General features: G+C 31.4%; 1 protein-coding gene across 1 annotated transcript; it reads left to right on the forward strand.

Annotated features, from left to right (window-relative positions):
- The first annotated feature begins 4,198 nt into the window (after positions 1-4,198).
- Positions 4,199-6,463, forward strand: LOC131067593 (uncharacterized). Its single transcript, XM_058002666.2, has 2 exons — positions 4,199-4,369; positions 6,174-6,463. Exons 1-2 carry the CDS (start codon positions 4,279-4,281, stop codon positions 6,356-6,358), a joined length of 276 nt encoding a protein of 91 aa, XP_057858649.1. The 5' UTR covers positions 4,199-4,278; the 3' UTR covers positions 6,359-6,463.
- The last annotated feature ends 5,906 nt before the right edge of the window (positions 6,464-12,369 follow it).

The raw sequence follows: 12,369 nt of genomic DNA on the forward strand, positions 1-12,369 counted from the left end.
GGAAAAGTGGTGCAAATACATGTAGGACAACCCTAGAGAAGCCATCCATTGCAAAAAAAAATGATTCCAGGAGCCAGATTGACTAGGCAATCAACCATGAAATGAAAACACAAAGGAGTGAATAAAAGTCACTGGTATAAACATTTGGAAAATCTAACAATTGATTTGAATAGTTCACTTTGAGAGCTTTCCAACAATGTGTGAAGTCAAAAAACGAAGTTTGTTTGCCCAAGTTATGGCCTCGAAAGCATGAAGAACAAGTATGGATTTGGAGGCCTATAGAAGACCTCTAGAGTAGAATCTGACAAAACTACCACTATGTACAAATCGACATCAGAATTAGATTTTCGATGATATCTCGTTTGCCTCATTTCGACTTTGTATGACAAAGTTATGAGCAAAAAATTGAGACTAGGTATTTAAGGTTGTAGAGGGCGAGAAGAGCTTGCATGTGCATGTTCGTATGATAATATCATAAGGACTTCAACATCATATGCCCCTTTGCTAAAATTCCACCAAAACATTCTTTCCTTAGCCCAAAATACTCTCTCTACCTAATTTGTAGGCTGATGCTAAATTTAGAGGGAAGATAATTATAATGGGTCCCCCCCAAAAAATATTAAAGTTGCTGATGTCATGCCTATGTTAGCACTTCATGCATGTTGGTATAGTATGTCCATACGAATTTGTGTGCTTCATAAAGCATACCAATAAAAAATCACCAAAAACTTTGTTGATTTTTAATTTTGACGATTTGACAAGCAATCTTATGGTTTTTGGGCGTTTTGAGTGCGACTCCAATTTTGATGAAATGAAAGTTGATCTTGTTGTTTTTTCGATGCTGCGAAAGCAATGGCAACCTCAGTTTGAACCCAATGAAAATCACTCACAACTAGATCGACAAAAAACAAATTTGGGACCCTGCAATGCTTACGAGGAATGAAAACCCTCAAAGCTTGAGAAGGGGCTTGCCGAATTCAAGCTTTGATACCATGTTAAATTTTGTAACACATGCCTGCAAGATCAAACAACAAACAATAACACCTTCTACAAGAGAGTTGCACAAAATAATGTTATATTACTCAAAAGTAAAGAATACAAAATTATAGGATGAATTACAACTGTACAATGATGTGCTTATAAAGAAAGCACATAGCTAAATTTATGAGAACTAAAATGCAAGCATGAGGAGCTAAATAAAACTCAACTCTTGTTAAACTAAATGCATAGAAGCTCTACTAAGTGCACAACTAAAATAAGCACTCCTAAGTGAACTTAAGAAAAAAAACAGAAAAACATAAATAATTGCAAAAAAGCAACTAATAGCTAAATATGCTCTAACAATAAAAAACTATGTCAATTGTCTCATGTATTGCTTAAGAAAATAAAATTTCATTGATTATTCAAAAAAAAAAAAAAACTATGTCAATTTTTGTAGATCACAACTTAAGTGTCACTTTTTGGGAGGTTAATATTGATTTAAGGTTCACTCTTGAAGATAAGATGAGCGAAAGCAACATTATATGCTAACTAACAATACAATGAATTTTTTTACATAAACACATATTGTGAGAAACAACTTAAAACTATTTGCTTCTAACTAAATTCTAACAAGAATAATATTATAAAAAAAAAGAGAAAGAAACAATCCTCTTCTAATAATTATGCATTAGAAATCATATGATACTCATTGAAGAAAATATACTATTTTTTTTGTAATGTCAAATATTAATTTTGTTAGAATTTTATAATTATTATAAGTAATAATTTATTTATCATTTATAGAGAGGCAAATTAATATATTCACTTATGTAACATTATTAAAAAAAAAAATCATCTATGAACTTTTAGAAGGAAGATTTCATACATTAAATTGGTATGTTATTTGCCAACCATTATTGTAGGAAAATAAATAATTTTTTAACTAAATATAAAACTACAAAACCAATTCAAATTTATTTTCAAAATGAAAAATACCATAACAAATTCTACAAATAAACTGCTATAAATACATATATTATTGATTATTAATTTTTTTAAATAATATTTTAAAATTAAATTTGTTAATTGATAATAACAATCAATATTTATATATATCTGTGTGTATATATATGTATATACATATACATATACATATACACATATACATATGCATACACACACACAGATATATATGTATATATACACATATATACATACATACATACATACATATGTATGTATATATATATATATATATATATATGTGTGTGTGTGTGTGTGTGTGTGTGTGTGTACATATACACACATACACATACACATACATACATGTATGTGTATGTGTGTATGTATGTGTATATATGTATATGTGTATGTGTATATGTATGTGTATATATATGTATATGTATATGTGTATGTGTATGTGTATGTATGTATGCGTGTATGTGTATGTGTATGTGTATATGTATGTGTATACATGTATATACATATACATATACATATACATATGTGTGTGTATATATACATACACACACACACACATATATATATATATATCAATCATTTCGATTATAATAAATTCAGTAATTTAACTTGCTGCTGTTTTCTATTTGAAAAAATTATAATACTTAAAAGCTCATTTTTTAAAAAACTTTTCTGAAATCATAATATTTGAAAAAATGTTCCTATTATTTTTTATTTTTTTAAACAAAATAGACACACAATAAAAATCCTCTAGAAATCAATATAATTGCGCAGGAATTAGAAGATGAGGGGAAGGAGGTCAAAAGGGAATACTTCAACCCTTACAGGATACAATAACACAAATATCATTGGGATTTTCAGTCATACAATCCAAGAGAACAATTACCCTTTGTCATAACTTATAAAACAGATTTTTCTCATACTTCATCACTACGTATCACAATATCATTATGGAGAAAAAAATATAGTGCATGTGTAACCAGTAACAAATAAAATGAAAATAGATAGAAAATGCATTAAAAATTAGGCAAGAAAGTACACAGAAAATGCTTCTGTTTGCAATTCCTCTACAAAACAATGTGAAAATTGTCACTTAAGAACGTATTTGTGCCTGCAGCTGAAACAGTAACTGTTCAAAAGATAATGAAAAAAGAAAATTGATTATCTAATAAAATAAATATAAAAAATAGTTGAACCATTCAAGAATTCATTAATAAAATAATAATAATTTTATGAATAAATAGTTTACAATTGCATATAATAATTTTAATTTAATAAAAAATTGTGGGTAATAATTTAAAAAAATTGTGCACTGTATCATGACTGTTGCCTCCAACATCAGAAAGTCAGTATGCTGGATATTTACAATGTTTTGGGTGGAAGGACTATTTAAAAATATTGTGGGTAGCAACTTAAAAAGTTGTGTATGGTTGCCATTGCTTCTTACATAAAAAAAAAAGTCAGTATGCTGGATATCTTGCCTCCATAGAAAAGTCAGTATGCTGGATATTTAAAATGTGTTGGGTGAAAGACATTTCGATTTAAAAAAGATTGTGCGTAGCAATTTAAAAAATTGTGCACCGTTAAATGTTAAATGCAACTTGTTGTTTCCTCCTCAATCCAAAAATGAACATACTGAATATTTAAAATGTGTTGGATGGAAAAACAATTTTAAAAAATAGTATGGAGCAACTTAAAAAATTATGCACCGTTAAATGCAACATTATTGTTTCCTCTCTCATACTATTTTGTATGATGAAATTTATGTCATGATATATGACATTTTGTAGGGAGAATAACTGAAAACCACATTACCAAAATTAAAAATAAAATAAAATATACAACTCTTTCTTTCTCATACCTTCCTTTATAATATATAGGATGATTTCTTTTCCATTCCCATACATTTGGTAACAAACGCAAGAAATGTCTTCAAGTGTTCGGTTGAAGTTTATTAATGAACTTATTTTAGGCTCCTAAATTAAAGGATTTCCATTTGCTCTCCAACTCCCAAAGTATTTCCTCAAAATTCTATTGGTGAAACAAAACTCTCTTTTTTTTCCGTTGTAAAAAATTAGTATTGTCAAAGCATTGGAAATTTAAAGATTTGAACATCTCCGTATTTCACTGCTAATTAAGGATCCACATTTGTCCATTGTTCTTGAAGATCTTTCTTCAATTTCCCAGGCTATCAGATTTTAAAATTGGTAATGTGCAACTAAAATCAGGATCTCAATATTTCTGCATGTCCAGATCTTTTTAATGGATTGAAAGGCTTAGAAAGTACAGTAGAAATTTGTGTTTAGTGGAGAAACAATGAGGAATATGGAGAGAATGAAGAAGGTTTTGTTCCCTGTCAGGAAAGCAATTCTTCGCCATTCCTCCAGATTTCGACCAAGAAAAGCTGGTCAGTTTATATAATGTGAAATCTCTGTATTTTTTTTCCTGCTTAAGATTTTGTATGTTGAATACGGCATTCAATGCCCAACTGAGGAATGTATGATCTAATGTTTTGAAATTTGAATGATGTGTAATAGTGTTTTTGGATTTGATTCTGTTTCAGTTTTTCATTAATATTTTAGAGCATATTCTATAATCTATCATCAGAATACTGATCAATCAAAATGCAAACATCTGATATTTATGACTGGATCATTTTGAAAACTGGTTTAACTCTCTGAATGTGAAATAAGGCTCGCACACTACATCGAGGATTATGTTTGTTTGATTTTTGTTACAAAATGTACCTTTTTTTCAAGGTTGATGATAGGGAGTTATATGCAAATCTGTTGTTCATAGATAGTATATTCTGTTTTAGATCTTAGGTTTGTCTTATACGGTTGATGATAGGGAGTTACATGCAAATCTGTCTGTCGTTCGTCAAAGTATATTTTATTTTGTTTTAGACCTTGGGTGTAATTTGAATCAAGTTACATGCAAATTTGTCATTCATCAAAGTATATTTTATTTAGATCATGGGTGTAATTTGAGTTTAAGAATGTCAAAGGTTGATGATAGTGAGTTACATGCAAATGGTATATTTTGTTTCAGATCTTGGGTAGAATTTGAGTATTAGATGTTCCTCTAAATTGAGAGGAAGAGTTTAATCAGCTGATGTGTTGTGTTGTATTCTATTTAAACATCATATTCTGGTTTTCATGTTATCAATCACTGCCATGATCACAATAAATAGGTTGTTTAAGCACAGCTGATGTGTTATGTTCCGCTCTACTTGAACATCAAATCTGGTTTGTATGTCACCAGTCAGTGTGATGATCACAATACATCAGCTGTATAGACATAGCTGATGTGTTGTATTCCACTCTACTTGAACATCACATTCTAGTTCCCATCATATCACCAACCACTGTGATGATCATAATACATCAGCTGTTTAGATACAGCTGATATGTTGCATTCTGCTCTACTTAGACACCAAATTCCATTTTCCATATCACCAACCAGTGCTATGATCACAATTCATCAGCTGTTTAGACACAGCTGATATGTTGTGTTCCGCTCTATTTAAACATCAAACTCCATTTTTCATTTCACCAACCAGTGCGATGATCACAATACATCTATTGTTTAGACACAACCAATTTGTTGTGTTCCACTCTACTTAAACATCAAACTCCAATTTTCATATCACTAACCAGTGTGATGAGTACATTACACTGGCTGTTTTGGCCAAGCAAAATTGAAGAAGGTATGGTACATTGCATTGTTATGTTCCACTCTACATGAACATCAAACTCTGGTTCTTATATCACCAACCAGTGTGATGATCACAATACACCAGCTGTTGTAAACAGCTGATGTGTTGGGTTCCACTCTACTTAAACATCAAACTCCAATTTTGATGTGGCCAACCAGTATGATGATCACAATAGATGATTGTTTAGACCCAGTATGATGATCACAATAGATGATTGTTTAGACACAGCTGATATGTTGTGTTCCACTCTACTTAAACATCAAACTCCTATTTCATAGGACCAACCAGTGTGATGATCAACAATACACCATATGTGCTGTTTAGGCACCCCAAGATTGGGGAGGGTATGGTACATTGCATTGTACCAGCCCTGCAATCTCCTTTAAATGTTGGGTCATAACACATTTGCTTTGTTTATTTGTTTATGAATGTGAATGCCCATTGCCCATTGCCCATAGATTGCTTATATTGTTTGCAATGATTGTGTGTACAGGGAAAGGATCACTTGTAAAGCTCCACAAGGATGTAGAAAATTGTGGGTATGAGGATGTGCAGGTGATGTGGGAAATGCTGAAACAAACAGACCTCTTGGGAAAAGCACAAGAAGAGAAGTACGAGCAGAAAATAATAAGCCTTAGAAATTTATGGCGCAAGAGCCGAACCATCCTGAATCTTTAACTAATAGTAATGGATCACAGTTTTGCAGAGTGAGGGATTCCAGCTTGAGGATGAGAACCAGTCATTTGCTCAGTTGTCCTATAAAATTTTGTCTACCGGCTGAGGTTTTTTAAGGTTTTACCAGGCTACCAAATTTTGTCTACCGGCTGAGGTTTTTTAAGGTTTTTCCAGGCTACCAAATTTTGTCTACCGGCTGAGAAATCTAAGTTTTGTTTCGGATAGTCACTTTGTGTTCTATGAAATTTTTGTTTGTTGCATTGCATTTCTCTTACAGTTATCCTATAAACTGATTCCCACTCCATATCAAATTTCCTCCTTCCACATTTCTTAGAAAGGGTTTCCACATGTTTTTTCTGGTTATTTATTTTTTAAATGCAAATGACTGTAAATTATCACAAAAATTAGAAAACTATATGAACAATCCTTTTTAGGTTTTTCTTACGGTGTTTGTGTTGTGTTAGTTTCTTCAAGATATGAGGACTGATCTAAACAAAGTGAATGCTTGTGTTCCGAAGGCATTACATTTGATATATAACCAGTATATTTATGTTTTGAAAAATTCACCTATTTCAAAAGGGAAATTTTGTCTGATTATTTGTTTTTAAATGCAGATGAGTTAAAATTATCATAAAAATTAGACAATAATATGAACAATCTTTTTGGACAACTTCTTACAGTGTTTGTGTTTGTGTTGTGCTTTCTTTTTGGGACTTTCTTACCGTGTTTGTGTTGTGTTCTTTTGAGATATGATGATCTTTTTTGGGATTTTCTTACTGTGTTTTTATTATGTTTCTTCGAGAGGATCCTTTTTGGGATTTTCTTACCGTGTTTGTGTTGTGTTTCTTCTTTCAGATACAAGGATCTTTTTTGGGATTTTCTTACCGTGTTTGTGTTGTGTTTCTTCTTCGAGATATGAGGATCTTTTTTGGGATTTTCTTACCATGTTTGTGTTGTGTTTCTTCTTCGAGATATGAGGATCTTTTTGGGGATTTTCTTACTGTGTTTGTGTTGTGTTTCTTCTTCCAGGTATGAGGATCTTTTTTTGGATTTTCTTACCGTGTTTGTGTTGTGTTTCTTCTTGAGATAAGAGGATCTTTTTTTGGGATTTCCTTACCATGTGTTGTGTTTCTTCTACAATTGACCTAAAAAAAAATGAATACTTGTGTTGGAAAGGCATATATTTGATATATAACTACGATATCTATATTTTAAAAAATTATGTAAAATATGCGGAGAGATATCAAATTTCAAAATATTTAACATCATAAATATTTAATATTGTTAATAATATATACAAAATTAAAACAATTGAAATAAAATTATATTCTTTGTATTTTATTTTGTTAGTTGAAACCATTGTAACATTTTACAAATTTGTATATATTTTTTTATTTGTTGGAATTTAGAACCAAAATACTATATATAGTAATAGAACACAATGATACCACATGTACCTTATTTTATTTTTCTTGTGTGACTATTATATAAATAGAAAGATAATATCTTTATTTTTGTTCCAATAAAATCAAATTGTATGATTTTGAAGTTTAACAAAATTAACTAATAATTTATTTATGAGACATTTTTTAATTGAATAGTACAATGCATAACTAACTAATATATACTCAAGAAAATTTATTTTCTTTTAATTATAGAAAGTTATAAAAGGCAACCATCAAACATAATAATTATATCTATTTTTATTTAAGAGTAAGTTTTATATCTACAATTTCAATGTTTTTCTTTCATATTACAAATTAAAAAATATAATTATACATTATTATTCATCTACACAAAACTTGTGTACAAAATTTTAAAACATGTTTTATTTAAAAAATATAGAACTATAAATAATAGCAAAATATTTTATAAATTTGAATTTGAAGTTATAGGTTAATATTTATAAATTCAAATACATTAGTGAGAATGTTAAAAAAATAATCTAAGAGGTTAAACTTATAATAAATAATTTGAAAGAAAACATATAATCTAAAAATTATGAAAAGTATTTTTTTAATTATTATTTATGATAAATGTTAGGTGGAATTAGATTATCTAAAATCTATCTTCAAAAGTTTTGTTTAAAGAAAAAAAAAAAGATACATTATAAAACAAATTTCTTCTTTGTACTATTCTGAATCTTAATTTTGATTTTAATTTGAATTAGTAAGAAAGCTCTAGTTGAAAATAATTTAATAGTATGAGAACCACAATTAGTTGCAAGATCCCTTTCATTATTAATAGGTATATTTTTTCCATGTACAAGGAAGAAACTCTATTCTCTCAAATCCTTAAAAGACTAATTAGGAGACAATCACATTATTTCACCAAAAATACAATCAATCAGTTAACATTTGCTAGTGTACTTCCAATCACAAATATAATTGACACGGTCAAGGGAGGGAGATCCAATGAAGGACGGCCCAACCTTGCATTTTAACACATAAACCATGCAAAGCATATCGGTAACCGATAGCAAGATGCCAGAAAACAACAAGAAAAACAACCAGTAACAACACAAAACAAGTAACCGGTAAACAACATCAATGAATCTTATTACAATCTGAAGAATGATACATGCCACATGCTGGATCGTAGTCCAGGATACAATTAATGCTTACAAAACGGTTACAAGATCCGCAGATCATCCTCATAGAAAATCAACTTCTAGTAACAGACTGTCAGGTCTATCCTAATCCAAACCTCAGCCTTCCGGTCTCAGTCCAACCGGATCAGAATCCTGTTGGATCTACATCTTCACATGATCTCAAAATAAAGTCTTCTATCTTCTAACTTCTATATGTCCAAATGATTCACCAATCTCCATATATATACCGCCCACAAATTATTACAACTTAATCAAGTCGGCCTAAAGACCAACTAGTTCATGGAACATGCAACGGTAACATGTCGGCTCAAATCACTAAGAACAAATCCAAAGCATAAAATGATGCATGGACCTCCGAAAATATCGACCAAGGCCCAAAGAAACATCTCCAATGATCTGCAAGTCACGGAGATCAACCGCAACCCAAAATCATATTTGCTCAACACTCTACAAGCTAACCAGTAAGGACACATGAACCGGGACAATACCAGGATCCACATCTTACCAGAAACAAAGCCAAATGCTATGAAACTCGAACACAACAGCGACCAAGAAAATAAGGGAATAAACCCAAAACCACAATGCTAAACACTCAAACATGAAGAAATGCCACGCTCTCAAGCAATTCCACTGAAAACTGCCCACTCAGTAAGAACTAGACCGGTGCTCTTGCATCAGACTCTCAAGGTTAATTGAAAAGTGAGTCCCATCACTTGCTCTGGTTTGGCGATCGGTCAGTAGGTACTTGCAACTTCCTTAGGGGATTCGGTGATCTAACCACAACTTCTGGTTGCCTCTCCATGACGATCTATTGGTACAAACTGCAGCTTGCCTCAATCGGTGATCTGTTCAAGTCTCCACCCACTAACTACCTCAAGCTCAATCTCTAGGATAGGTGGTCTACCTGCGAACCTTTCTCTACCTCATGTTCGGCGATATGAACAATTCCACAAGTTGCCTCAATCTTCTCTCCAACCAATTAGTGCACAAACAACACTCTGTCCAACAACAGGTTCACAAACCAACTCTGATACCATTTGACACAGTCAAGGGAGGGAGATCTAATGAAGGACAGACCAACCTTGCAGCTTAACACATAAACCATGCAAAGCATACCAATAACCGGTAGCAAGATGCCAGAAACAACATGAAAAACAATCGGTAACAACACATAACAGGTAACCGGTAAACAACATGAATGAATCTTATTACAATCTGAAGAATGATACATGCCACATGCTAGATCATAGTCTAGGATACAATTAATGCTTACAACATGGTTAAAAGATCCGCAGATCATCCTCATATCAAATCAGCTTCCTGTAATAGACTACTGGGTCTATCCTAATCCGGACCTCAGCCTTTCGGCCTCAGTCCAACCGGATCAGAATCTTGTCAAATCTACATCTTCGCATGATCTCAAAATAAAGTCTTCTATCTTCTAAATTCTATATGTCCAAATGATCCACCAACCTCCATATATATACTGCCCATAAATAATTATAACTTAATCAAGTCGGCCTAAAGACCAACCGGTTCATGAAACGTGCAATGGTAACATGTCGGTTCAAATCACTAAGAACAACTCCAAAGCATAAAATGATGCACGCACCTCCGAAAATACCAGCCAAGGCCCAAATAAAAATCTCCAATGATTTGCAAGTCATGGAGATCAACTGCAACCCGAAATCATCTTCGCTCAACACTCTACAAGCTAACCGGTAAGGACACATCAACCGGGACAATACCGGGATCCACATCTTACTGGAAACAAAGCCAAATGCTATGAAACTTGAACACAACAATGATCAAGAACACAAGGGAATAAACCCAAATCACAATGCTAAACACTCAAACATGAAGAAATACCACACTCTCAAGCAATTCCACTGAAAATTGCCCAACCCGTAAGAAATAGACCGGTGCTATTGCATCAATAATATTATTAAATTTCATAATTGAATTTTATATAATAGTTAAAAACTTCTAATGATCAACTAATGAAGATTGTATTTGGAGAGGTAGGGACTTGGATAATATTTCTATTGAAAACCATACATGCTTTCTCAAGCTTGAATACTAGGAAGCTAATGGCCCTTTGAATTTTTCTAATCCATTCATATTAATTGTTGTTGATGGTGGTTCCATAATTGATTCATTCTCCACTATCATCCATTTCATTCGCACACCATCATTATCTTCCTTATTGTAGCTTACTTCTAACACCTTATATTCTTACTTGTTGATTTCAATAATCATCTTCCTATGCAAAATGTAACAATGATTTTAGATAGGTGTCAAATTAAATCATTGTCTTTTTATTTTCAAAAGTCTTTAAGATACCTTATGCGATTGTATACACCTCTTGACCTAAGAAAAGAGTGATTAGGTCTTCAAATTAATTTTAAAATTAATCATCACTTTATAGATAAAGTGAAGTTCTTTATTATTATTGTTTTAGATTTTTTAATATAATTTTAATGATGAAATTTGTATATTTATGTTATTTTCTATAAAAGTTTATATCTTTCAAAGAAATATCTTAACATATGTATTTATTATATATTATATAATTTTATATAAAGTTAGACTTATTTTTAAGTTTGTATACAATATTTTACACACATATATATTTCTCACCTTATCCTTACATATACATACTCTAATACATCTTATTTTTTGTATTTATCATATATATTTATATATCAACCTAGATATAGCCCATAACCATCTATATTTGAGTGTGTACCCAACTAGTTTTATTTTCATGATAATGAGTTCAACCATGTGATTGTAGAGTAGATTACAACCCTCAAAAAATTCAAAATTTAGATCTACTAATGAGCTCATTTTAGTTTCTAACCCTAAACTAAGTACATGTATTATAAAATTTGACACTATCTAATAGTATTTAAATCACCTCTCATCTCTCAAGCATCCTATGTCACTGTAGAGCATTAAAAAAGTAATTAGTAACAATATATTTTGCTTTGTTTTACTAAAATAATTAAGAATTTGCATGCACCCTTCTAGGAACCTTGTATATTATTTTTAAAATTTTGCACATTTCCAAGGGTTGATTGTGATGGAATTGAAAAGCACTAAGAGGGGGGGGGGGGGGGGGGGGTGAATCAGTGACACCAAATTTAACACTACAAATACTAACCGATAGATGAACTTAACCAAGCATTTAAAAAAAATACATGCTATCCAAAATGATATAACAACATCCACAAAAAGTAAAGCATCCACCATAACACAAGTGTTTATACATGGAAAACCCAAATAGGTAAAAACCACGGTGAGATGGAACTCACAAGTTAACTATCTGTAGTAATAGATAACTGATTGGTTAAGGTCTACAAAGTGCTTTTCTAGGAGCGAATCTTGTTAGAGATGTCAA

Source organism: Cryptomeria japonica, chromosome 5 (assembly GCF_030272615.1).
Source record: "Cryptomeria japonica chromosome 5, Sugi_1.0, whole genome shotgun sequence".
Taxonomy (NCBI): Eukaryota; Viridiplantae; Streptophyta; class Pinopsida; order Cupressales; family Cupressaceae; genus Cryptomeria; species Cryptomeria japonica.

What these genes read in the sequence shown, in the direction of transcription:
- LOC131067593 (XM_058002666.2), top strand. Translation starts at nt 4,279, where the DNA reads ATGAGGAATATGGAGAGAATGAAGAAGGTTTTGTTCCCTGTCAGGAAA. An exon ending in ATTTCGACCAAGAAAAGCTG is followed by an intron (nt 4,370 to 6,173) that starts GTCAGTTTATAT and finishes TTGTGTGTACAG; the next exon opens with GGAAAGGATCACTTGTAAAG.